The 12,207-nt window shown below is 42.0% G+C and overlaps 1 protein-coding gene across 5 annotated transcripts in view; it reads left to right on the forward strand.

Annotated features, from left to right (window-relative positions):
• LOC139796858 (nesprin-2-like) overlaps positions 1 to 12,207 on the forward strand; it is a 178,812-nt gene that overhangs the window by 8,280 nt on the left and 158,325 nt on the right. For all 5 annotated transcript variants that reach the window (XM_071745335.1, XM_071745336.1, XM_071745337.1 and 2 more), the window contains exon 2: positions 9,527 to 9,642. In XM_071745335.1, coding sequence (XP_071601436.1) covers positions 9,564 to 9,642 — 79 coding nt within the window. In that variant the 5' untranslated portion in view covers positions 9,527 to 9,563. The remainder of the gene's footprint in view (positions 1 to 9,526; positions 9,643 to 12,207) is intronic.

The raw sequence follows: 12,207 nt of genomic DNA on the forward strand, positions 1-12,207 counted from the left end.
GAGGCCTGAGACTATGCTGCAAGTCACAGAGATTTAGGTGTGTGGGCTTTTTTCCCCTAAAACAACTAATTTGAAAGCAAAATGAAAGGCATTTATTTGTCTTAAGCAGTAAACAGAAGTGCTTTACTTAGTGGAGCAGTGTGGAGGCTGTGCCAAGCAAGGCACTGCTTTTCTCCAGCAGCAGAGGGTCAGTCAGAGTGGGATGGGAGACAACACCATGGAAAAGCCCTCTTCACATCTGCAAAACCCACACAGGCATGTGAGCATGCAGGCTGCACTTGTAGAAAGTCTGCTCTGCCCACAATCCTTCAAGTTCATGGGGCAGAAGGTGTAAAACCAAACAAACAAGAACCTGACTTCCACTTGCAGGGAAGTTTTCAGCTGGAAGAATTATATGGACATGAAAAATTCACTCCAAATCAATCAGAGTAGAGGTGTGCTAGGGGATGGGTGGTGGTTTGCATTGCTGTAGCCTCAGTCGGACACGCTTGAGAAAGAAGCTGATGAATTCACAGCTGGCAGGCTAGGACCTATCATTTAAATTGTAATTTGCCCTTCGGATTTGGCAAGCTTCATTTGCCATTTGCTTGGCAAATCTCTCCTTTGTGCTCTCCTTCTGCCTGTGTAAAGACTGCGAACGCTGCCTGAGAGAGCTACTTGCAGTAGATTCCTTTTCTCTGCTATATTTAGTGATCAAAACAAGTTCGTGATCTTTACAGGAATACTGCCAAAGCAGATAGGTTTAGCATGAGGCATGCCCTTTCTCTTTTGGCTCCCAAACAAACATTGCATTTCACTTTCCTCCCCTTTCCTGACACCATCCATGGCTCTGTCTGCAGAGTTGTGTTGCGCAAACTTTGTGCTGCTGCTTCCAGTAATTTTGCTCAGTAAGAGCAAGTTGCCCCTTTAGTGAAACTCCTGTGTATAGATTTCCACTATCCCTACTTTTCTCTTGTCTTCATTTCCTGAAAGAACGGATTCCTGCTTTTCAGGAAGATCTTTCTGAACAAGAACAGCCTTATTATTTAATTGAGAAACTGCAGGCCTTTAATTGCTTGGGTGAGTTTTACTCCACAGTTTGTTAGCATCTGACTGTTTCCTTTATTTGGGGAAAAGGGAATTAGGAAGGCAGTGGAAAGGAAGCATTTGTATTCCTTCAAAAGGAAAATATTACTAGGAGCCTCATTCTCATTAATATCATGTCATTAATACAAATCAGGTGTAATTATTATATACTGCTGTTTTAAATACCTTTTGTGCTGTGTAGTGTTTCCAGTGTTCATGGGAAGCTGACTGTGAGTCACTGACCAAAGAATTCCATTTGCATTTCAGGTGGAAGATATAAATGTCTGTAAATAAAATAAAGAACCTCTTGCAATACTTCTTCCTTGGTTAAAGCAGGTGGCATTGCCCAGATCCGGCAGTCCCCTGCGTGAGAGTTAAACTTGCTCTGATTGCAGGCCATGCCCTCCCCCTTCCCTGCCCTTCCCTTCCCTTCTTGATTGTGAAAACTGACTCTGGGCCAGGAAGCTCTGAGGAAGGGCTATGATGAGCTGTGCACAGCCCTTCTCTTTTGAGATGGGAACCGCACGCCGGAAGGTCAGAGGTCTGTCTGAGCCCCGCGGCGCTGGGACTGCTCTGGCCACACTGCACCTTTTCCCCTCACCAAGAAAAGGACAGGCAGAGTGTGGCCACTCATCATGGTGCTTGGCTACCAGCCTCACCTGAGCCCAGCTAGCCTGGAGCACGGGGGTCAGAGAGAGGCAGCATTCGTGTGAAAATGGCTCATAGGGGTGAAGTGACAGCTGCTGTCATCTCATTCTCTGCTTTCCTAGTTATCCAAGAGGGTAGGAAGAGGTTTTTGTGCACTGGGTGTATTTCCCAGGTATGCAGTGTGGATCTTGAGCCAGCTTGTGTTTCTCCTGTTGTTTTTATGATAACCCTTCCCTGCAGCCCCGTTATCTGCGGGAAGCGGCCTCGGGCTGTGCCATGGTGGGGAAGTGTGCGAATGACCCCAGATTTGGAAAAACTTTTCCATTCTGGCCCTGTGGCATCACACAATGGAAACACCATGGCTTTTTGCACATAACTGGGGGCTTCTGGGCGTTGCACAGTTCTGGGCAGTTTTGGGCCGGGATGTGCCTATGGGCTGTATGTATTGGAAGCTGAATTGTCATCCAAACCCTTGGCTTTGATGGAGCCATGAAGTCCCCATAGCATTTTTGGCCTCCTGCCCAGCAGTGTACCCTGGGGTGAGCAAGGGGCATGACATCAGCTTTCTTTTTACATTAACAACTCTGATTTTGAGTTCTGAGTGGTTCCTGTTTTTAGTAACAATGTGGGAAGGCACAGAAACCAATTGAATGTTTTCTCCAACTTTAGTGAGTATGCATTGCCACTGCATTTCTACTTGGGAGGAGATGAATGTGAGATAGGCTTAGTCTGGAAGCAAACAAATTCATCAGGCACCTCCACGGGTTAGCTTTTCTGAATGTGTGAACAAGGCTTAGCTTTGTTAATAAAAGTGTTTGTATACATGTGTGTTAACAACACCATGGATTTAGAGCAGTTTTCCAACTGTGTCATTGTACCAGGATGACTGATATATTACCACCCCCTCCCCAAAAAAAGAAAAGGTCAAGAAAGACACTTTCCTAATAGTGTTTTTAAAGTGATTAATGCAATGAGAAGATCCATTGTGTTTCTGCAACAGGAAGTATTACTGATGTGTAAATCAAAGACAAACCAGCAACATTTTCTGGCCTTAAAAAGTGGTGTGTTTTTTGTATACTCATATGCTTGTCCTGGCACATTTTCAAAAGTTATAAATAGATCGCTGGGAAGTCCCTGGAAAACAAAAATGTACTGCTGCTGATTGTCATAAATAAACTAATAAGAGATGTCTCAGTCTTGCAGTCCTTATTCTGTGGAGAAGTCCTTACTTGTGCATATAGTTTCACTGTGTCTGTTCACGTGAAGCAAGACTATTTCTGTGGCAGTGGGGTGTAGCTTTGTGTCCATCTCTGTTTCTCTTGTAGATCTAATGCTCTTTGGCCTTGGTTATTTCTGAGCAGAGTTGTTCTGGCTTTTCCAAGCTTTTCCTTTTTCAGTTCCTTCACCTCCAGCTACTCATAGCTTAGGAAGACCCAAGGCCACAGTTGTTTCAGCACTGTCCCTCCAATGCCACATGCTGTAATACCACTTAATAAAGGACTGGCTGATACCCATCTGAGTGCTATAGGGTATTATGTAGGATGAGAAGATTATAGGCTCTTTTTCCTCTCACCTTCAAAGTGATGGAAACCTGATGGAAGGCCTTTTCTTCCTCCAGGAAAGTGTAGAGTGTGCCATTATTGCTTACTGGATGGTGACATATATTTTTTTTCTGCCAGACAGAAAGAGGTTGTTGGCTCCTCAAGGAGGGAAGTCAAGGTAGATCTGTCAATGGTGATGTCCTGATTTTTGTTACCTGAGGATCTGGCTTTGAAGGGAAGGGGATCAGCATGTTTGCAGCTGTGGGCATGTATACAATCTGAGATTGCCCACAAGAGCAATGTTGGGAAGTATTTTAAATATGGGAAGGATGAACTTCAGTCTGGAGTAGGACTTTAAGAAAAGAGGGCTTCTTAGTGTAAGGGTTTTTAATGAAAATGAATGCTTTAAACAGACTTTCCCCCCCCAGCCCTGACACTAGGTGAAAAAATCAGGAGACCATTGTAAATGAAGTGTTGAGGAGAAAGCATCAAACATTCCTCACTTAATAGAGGTGTGAGTACATTGGAAGGGAGAGGAAAAGAAAATATTGTAAAAAAAAAAAAAAAAAAAAAAGAAAAGAAAAACCCAAACCATCTTCATGTAAGGAATTTTCTATGATAATTCTTTAGGTCATAGTACCATGATTTGAATCCTAACAATTTGCCTTCAGAGAGGCTGGGACAGACAGTAAATAGTGTATCAAAAGTAGGTGGCTCAGCAGCACTTTGCAGCTCCCAAGAGTTGCACTTCTGCATCTCACTGCTTATCTCTGAATGTAAAGAGAGTTGAGATCTTTGTTAATAACCAAAAAGGAAAAGGGTCTTCAGTAGGTCTGCATTGTGGAGCTCTATTTCCTTTGGACTTGTTCACCAAAGATAAAAATCTGCCATTTCTGTTCATGACGTTGGCTTGGCTGAATAAATGAGTAATAATAATCTGTTGCTAGGAACAGACTTCAGTTTACATGTAGAGGCCTCTATGGAGGGAAAGTCTTGAGTCCCTGAGTGGCTCATAAATAATCAGTGGCACTTCAAAGGAGGAAAAGTAAAAACAAGCGGTTGGAGATGCCCTCCGAAGATGTCTGCATTTCTTATTGCAACACCAGTGGAAAGCATGTAGCCAACGTAATTGGGAAAATATGGGGCATGTGTCTACAAAGGCAAAACCAGTGAAGCAGGGATTTACTGGCTGTGGGTTATAATGCTCAGCAACCTCTAGCTGGGCTCTTTTGCAAGGTATCTGCTGCTTTCAGCTTTAAGGAGTGTACGCCTGAGCTAATTTCATGCCATATGATTTTTCCAAGATTCCAAGGCTCATGGGGAGTGCTCAGAGGGTGCATCCTGCTGCACTGTGTAGGTAGCTATAAACTCAGAGGCTACAAATGGTCTTACCTGGGAAAGTACAGAAAGCATGCCAACTAGTTTACCTTGCTTTCTAATTAGTGTGCACAGATGTACAAGTAACCTTAAATGATTAATGATTAATGCACTTTATATTTTGACTGCAGTTACATGTTATTTTGAAAATGGCAACAATTTCACTGTAGAGGAGCATGCTGTATAATTGTAATTTTTTTTTTCAAACTTGGAGCAGCTGAAAGACAAGTTTTGCAAACCACCCCGATCCCAACTGTGATGTTAATGCTATGACATTTCTAGTCCACTGCCTGCTCTCAGGTTTCTCTTTATCAATGTGCCTGTGTCTGTGTGTTAATACCCAGTGATTATTTTTTTTTTTTAATCTGCTGGCTAATTTCAGCTGAATTTGAAAAAGGAAGAGAGTTTCCAGGGAAGTTAAGTTGAAAGTACATTATATGACTGCACTAATGGTCTGATTTCCACCTATGTTTTTAGGTGCCCATTTTGAAAACAGCTGGGGAGGGAAAAGATGCTCTTCCAGTACTCACTAGAGCAGAGTCTGGGTTTGAGCCCACATCATGGGAAGAGCTTTTGTTGGTGGCTGAACCATCTGAGCTGCAGGTTGAGCTCAGGTGCTCAAGGCACCAGTGGAAAGTTTTTCTCTTCAACAGGACATTCGTAATGCACCTTTCTTGTGTGACTTCTCCCATGTTGAGGTAAAGATGAGCTCACACAACAGCTTTGGTGCAATTCATGTAAGTTAATCAGCAGAAAGCAAAGCCTTTAGAAACAAAGTCTCAGCATTCCTGGAGCTTTTTTTTTGGCTCTGTGATACTTCACAGGTTATTTCACAGGTTATCCCAAGGTGTAAGCAGTTAAATGCTTTCCTGTGTTACTGCCAGACTCTCCAGGAAGAAGGAAGGAAAAGGGCATTTTCTTCACCTTTGGCTTTATCTCCACCAAAAAGGCATGGGTCATTTGAAAGCATTTAATTTATTTTCAAAACTATGGGTATTTATTTCCCAGTTGTCCAGCATTTAATGGAAATGAAGAATTTGGTTTAGCTCTGTAAGTCCCTTGAGTTCTTATGAAGCAAAATAATCAACTTAAATATGAAGTACAAGAGTTGATCAATCCCACCACCTATGTAAAACATTGCTAAGCAATCTTACCAATAGCTTGATGGGTCTCTTCAGAGGCTGATATGATCTAGTTACACTTAATATGCTTTATTTGAATGAAACTGAGTAGGGAGCAGGGCTAAGGCAAAGGGAATAGCATATTGTCCTTGTATAATCCCTTCTCAATCTGTACCTTGTACCTTTTAAAGAATACTAATCCTTGCAGGTATGTCCTCCAGCAGTGTGTGTGTGTGTCTCCCTCTCAAAGCAGCTGTGGAGTCTTCTGTTGGGGCAGGGCAGGGATCAGAGGCAGGGCAAAATGTATGTGCTGTGTTAGATAGTGAGCAGAGGGATGTGAAAGCTTTAGCATAAACCTGCCTTGAATTAGCTGCACATGTACTGTATTAGTTTTGTAGCATTTACTGTGGATTTGTTGACTGGATTTCTGTGTTTAAAAAAAAAGAAAAATAATAATAAAAAAATAATAATAAAAAATCTGATCTGTTCGGAGGGCCATAATTTGACCTTAAAAGAAAACAGGAGCATCTGCTTTTTTCATGTATACATATTCTATAATCATGTGCCATAATTTAAGTTAATTAATTAACAAATTAAATGCCTTAATTAGAGTTAATTACTGCTTTAAAGCTTAATATACTTTCTGCTTTAAAATCCTGAAAGCTTTATTAACTGCAGCTACTTTCATGCTTGGAGATCTGGAATGAGATTGGGGTTCCATCACATGAAGTGCAGTACAGGCACATAAGAGACTCCACGTACTGTGTGACTGCTGTAGCTGGCAAGGGATTGGGGCAGAGGAAGAGCAGAGAAAGGTTGAAAATGCATTTTATGTTTTTAATGAAGCTTCCATTAATGCCACTCATGGCTCTTGCATGTTTTTCTGTTATTATAGAGGAATTTTAATGCCAAATCCTGTTCCCTTTCTCTGGACTGTGCTCCCAAAGGCATTAGCATTATGCAAGTTAGGTGAACATGACTTGTCTCCACCTATGTCACCACCTCAAATTTGGATGCACAAAAATCAGATATCTGTTTTAACTGCCTAGGAATTTTGTGCTGCTTTTGTGGTTTTGAAAGAAGATCCTTTAGTGATCTTTAGTTTAAAGTAAAGTGAAAAATGAGAATAACCTTATGTTAAAGAGAAAAGATCATGCATTGCCTCTGATGTTTAGTGTGTGCCCCAGAACCACAAGAATGTACATAGTTTTGGGGATGTTTTGGTTGTAGGTAATATACTGGATGTCCATGTGTGTTCTTCTGGTCCAATTCCTCTTTCATTGCCTGGACACCCAATATGAATTATAACCTTAGGTCAAAATTCAGTCAGCTTAATTGATTTAATCTGTGGATTGATTGTTTCCCAGTATTTAGGATTTCTTAAATATCCCTGAAGTTATTCAGTTGGCCCCTGGAAAATTCAGGGTGGAGGGAATGTAGCTAACTTTCCTTTTGTCCTGGGAGAAAAAAAAAGCCAAAAACCCAAACAGAAGTGATGATGTGGTTGGAGTTTGCTTACATTGCTCCACTGGGGTCTTGATGGCCTTCAATGTGGCTGTCACAAAATAAAATAAAGGACATACAGTGATACCCAAAAGATATTAAGGCCACCTGACATTTTGCATTCTTAGACTTTGGTTTTGTATTGTTTGGTCTTGAGAGAAAAAGGAAGGTGTTTCCCAGAAAGGATTGTATTGCCTTGGGCATGGGCAGTGCTGCTGGGAGAACTGGATTCTTGCTTAGCCCTTGCCCTTGCTCAGTTCCTGTGAGACACTAATCCTGGCACTTAAATCCTGATTTTTATCAGTGGCAGCTAACTGTGTGGTTATTTTCTGATTGTTTGACTTCAGACTCATACTTCGAGCTTGAGAACAGGGGACTTCTGAGAGCTGCCCAGGGTTGGAAGTCCAAGCGTTCTTTTAATAAAGGCAAACACTTTATGTTGTCTATTTGCAACCATTTTATGTTGTCAGTTTCTGAACAATTCCAATCTTCAAATCACATGAAGTCGTTGTGCCAGTTGCCTGTTTTGAGAGGCAACCCACTATTCTTATTTCCATCCTGACCTCGTGGCATGGCTTATTTATATAACCTTCTTCTTGTGCCTGCCAAAGATCAATTTTCCTCTGTTTCCTCCTCTTTTTGCCAGGTTAAGCAAGCCAAACTGTTGTAAAATACCTTTATCTTGTCTTTGATAATCTGGATAGATCTCTTTATGACCTGCCCCACGTAGAACTCCCCTTCATTGAATCTGGTGACTTGAGTTTTGGTTGTAAGTTGTTGGTGACTTGCAGAAGCACTGCATATTTATTGCAGCAGTTGGAATTAGTGCTTTGCCCATATATCTGTTTCGCTGGAAAACCAGAGTAAAATTATCAGCTTTTTTCCCCCCCTCTGTGCTTTTGCTTGTCATCAGTAAAATGATGTTCCATGGCAGGGGTTGGGCTAGATGATCTTTAAATGTGTCTCCCAACCCAAACTGTTCTGTGATTCTGAATGTGGTCAGTAGCCCCTGAGCTCACGTAGATGCTGTAAATGTGAATTGATTGATGCTTGTGAAGTATGCAGATGCCAAGTGCCATAGAAAATCTTGTGAGGACTTAATAATCCTGTCATCAGAGCAGCTCTTGGATAAAGCACAAGGACACATACTGTTCAGAGTGAGGAAAACAAAATACTGAATAGCTCCTCATTAAATGTGTGTTGTCTTTCCTGTGCAGTGAGGGAGACAGGGAGTGAGGAAAAATAGTATAGAGTGGAGTAAACAAAGGCTGCCTCATGATTCATAAGCACAAGGCACTGAATGTAAAAATTTCTCTGGCATTCCTCGATGTTGTATTTTCTTACTCATCTAATCACGCCCTTTATTTTGACATATACTTGATAGATGAGTTATTAATATATAGTGTGCAAATCCTAGTACTTCTGGAAACGTTACAGTTATTTAAGCAACAAAGCTTGTTTGAAGTGAGCTCTTATTTGATTTTCAGCTTTGTTTCTTTTTGAATTTGTTTAATTTGTAAGGTCTTGATAAAAAGTAATCTGTGTCTGAGTGCCCAGCTTTCCCTGCAGTGGGAAATTGAACAATATAGCTACTGCAATACCAGAAACAATGTTAGGTTTTTAGGAAAGATAGAGCACACCAGTCACTGAAGTTGCACTAGAGATAGGGGAGGTATCCAGGGAGAGGAAAATGAAGGAATTGGAAAAAGAAAGTCCTTCACGGGGGATGAGGAATACCAATGATACCAGATAGAGGCAGCAGCTGTGATTATTCTCCTATAATAACCACTGCTTCTTCGTTTCATCTTAATCTTTGAAGATACTCCCTAAATTGTTTCTATTCTGCAACAGTTCTCTGAACAGGAAGAGATAGCTGAAAAATACAAAAGTTTAAAGAAAACCTTTGAAGTTTGGCAGCAACAAATCTGCAGAAGGCACTGTGAGCCTTTGTCCACCTGGCTTTCTGAAAGAAAGCAACTACCTTTGGATTTTCCTAATCCTGCTGCTTTTGTTTTCATGGCAAGACACACTGAGATTGATGGTTTGTGTTGCAGAGTACTGCTGGCCACTGTTAGAAAAGACACAAGAGACTAAAACTTGGATTCAAACAGTAGGAACATTTAGTTTATTCTGTCTGCACTAAGAAGACAGCCTACCAAGGGAAGAAAACCCCAAGCAAAACATGTTTCTGCACACACGTGAGCATCTTTGATACCATCAGTTTTTAATGTAAAATTGTACTGATTTTCCTCTATTTATTTTTTATTTCAGTTTTGAAATTGATTAAAGAATCTCCATAGGATTTAATATGGCATCAAAGCAGTCATCTCCCTCAACAGAGGAGCCGGTTTCCTCTGAAATTGATGATCTCTATCTAACGCTGCAAGGTAAGTTACTGAAGATTTTTTTGTGCCTTGTTACTGTAGATTTTTGGCAAAAATCTGTGACTGTACACAGGTTGAATGGAATTCTGAGAAATCTGTTAGAACTGGCATGATCAGTGTAGTTACTTCATGTGTGTGCTTCTGTGTAAGGGGGTGGTCTCGCTGTCCACTGGCATGGTTTTGAGGGGCTCCTGGGTCACCCCCGTTTTGGGTTTGTCCTCTGGGTCTCTGAAGGGCAACAGAGCTGGGGAAGGGTCTGGAGTACAAGTCTGATGAGGAGCAGAGGGACCTGGGGGTGTTCAGCCTGGAGCAAAGGAGGCTGAGGGGAGACCTTGCTCTCTGCAACTCCCTGAAAGGATGCTGGAGCCAGGGGGGTTCAGCCTCTTCTCCCCAGAAACAAATGACAGGACGAGAGGAACTGGCTTCAAGTTTTGCCAGGGGAGGTTTAGGTTGGGGACTGGGAACAATTTCTTCCTGGAAAGGGTTGTCAGACCCTGGCCCAGGCTGCCCAGAGCAGTCAGTGGTGGAGTCCTCATCCCTGGAGGGGTTTCAAAGTCAGGTAGATGTGGTGGTGAGGGACGTGGGTTAGTGGTGGCCTCAGCAGTGATGGGTAAAGCTTTTAACACCAAACTGTGTGGTGAAATCAACAGACTGGAAGGAAGAGATGCCATCCAGACAGGCTTGAGAAATGGGCTCATGCAAACTCCATGAGTTCAACCAGGCCAAGTTCGAGGTCCTGCATGAGGGTTGAGGCAATCCCATGCACAAACACAGACTGGGAGGAGAAAGGATTGAACACAGCCCTGAGGAGAAGGACTTGGGGATGATGGTGAACCATAAGCTCAACACGAGCCATCAATGTGCAGTTGCATCCCAGAAAGCCAACCGGGTCCTGAGCTGCATCAAAAGAAACATAGACAGCCAATTGAGGGAGGTGATTCTCCTTCTTCTGCTCTTCTGAGACCCCACCTAGGGTACTTTGTCCAATTTTGGCATCTCCAGCATAAGGACATAGAGCTCCTTGAGTGTGTCCAGCGGAGAGACACATAAATGATCAGAGGGCTGAAGAACCTTCCCTATGAAGGCTGGCTGAAGAAGTTGGGGTTATTCAGACCAGAGAAGAGGAGTCTTCAAGGTGACCTACAAGAAAACGGGGGTAGGGCTTTTTGCATGGGTGTAGCGAGGGGACATGGGGCAATGGTTTCAAACTTGAAGAGGGGAAATTTAGGTTAGACATTAGGAAAAAATTATTTCCTGTGAGGGTGGTGAGACACTGGCACAGGTTGTCTAAGGAAGTTGTGGATGCCCACTTTCTGGAAGTGTTCAAGGCCAGGTTGGATGGGGCTTGGAGCAACCTGATCTGGTGGGAGGTGTTCCTGCCCATGGCAGGGGGGATTGGAACTTGATGATCTTTAGGGTACTCTCCAACCCAAACCATTCCATGATTCTTTGATTCTTTGCAGATGTTTCTGTGTTTTATGATAAATGCTTCAGTAGCGAAATAAAAAATAACAGCTCTTGTTGTAATACTTTCTCATGTTATTTTCAGAGCTGTTGCCTTTTTTGGTACAGATGGGCTCATTGGTTCTTCCACTTTATTACTTAGAATACATATTACTGTAAACTGTAAGGGAACTGTCAGCATGAGAACAGTTTGGCCATTTCATTAGTTTTCTTGTTCTTGGTTTGTAAGTAGTACTACTAGCTAAGTAATAATGTAAGTAATAAGTAGCAGCTAAGTAATAATGAGTGCACAAGAGCTGGCCTCTCAGACAGGCTTTCTGGGTTTCCCTTAATCATGTGTTGAATTTTCTTCTGTGAGAATTTCCTAAGAAGACTGAATTTTCCTCTAAGTGTATTCATGAAAACATTCATGGAGGTGACCAAGGAAGCTAGTCCAGGCAGTGGAACTAGCACTGCTGGAAAGCCTGTCTTCTATGTGTCTAGAGCCTGGCATTCTAGGATGGGTGGGCTAAGTTTTGTTTCCATAAGGCAGTTTCCTTTTAGCTCACTTGCAATAAAGTTACTATGGTTCTTAATTGAGAGAAAATATGTTTATAACAGATGGTGCAAAAGAATATTCTGCCAAGTCACTTTTATGATCCATATTTGCACTAATACTGTCATTGAGGCCATGTGTTTGAATGAGTGAGTGTTAACTGTGGTCTAAAGCCAGATATCTTTATTGGTGGATTTTCTTCCGTTTTGCTTCAGCATTACATTTTCAGCAGAGCAAGAAAAAACTGCTAGCAGACAGGAGCTGGAGTGACTTGCACAAAGCACAGCTTGTCAGACACACATTTGTTGTGCCAGCCAAAACGCATGCAGTAGAAAGACTGAGGTTCCTGTTGTCATGAAATGGGTGTAAAAGTGCACTATTTAGCTTTAAGGCGGAAGGTGGCAAATTAAAGTTAGGTGGGATTTTAGAATAGTGAGTTATTTTGAAATAATATTAGTGCTGTTTTCTGAAAAGTCAGAATGTTTGTGTCTTGAGTAACAGTAGGGATTTTTGGACAGTATCTGAGAAAAAGAGCTCTGCTTATTGAAACTGAAATTATATGTCCTTGC

This window comes from Heliangelus exortis, chromosome 5 (genome assembly GCF_036169615.1).
Source record: "Heliangelus exortis chromosome 5, bHelExo1.hap1, whole genome shotgun sequence".
In the NCBI taxonomy this organism is placed as follows: Eukaryota; Metazoa; Chordata; class Aves; order Apodiformes; family Trochilidae; genus Heliangelus; species Heliangelus exortis.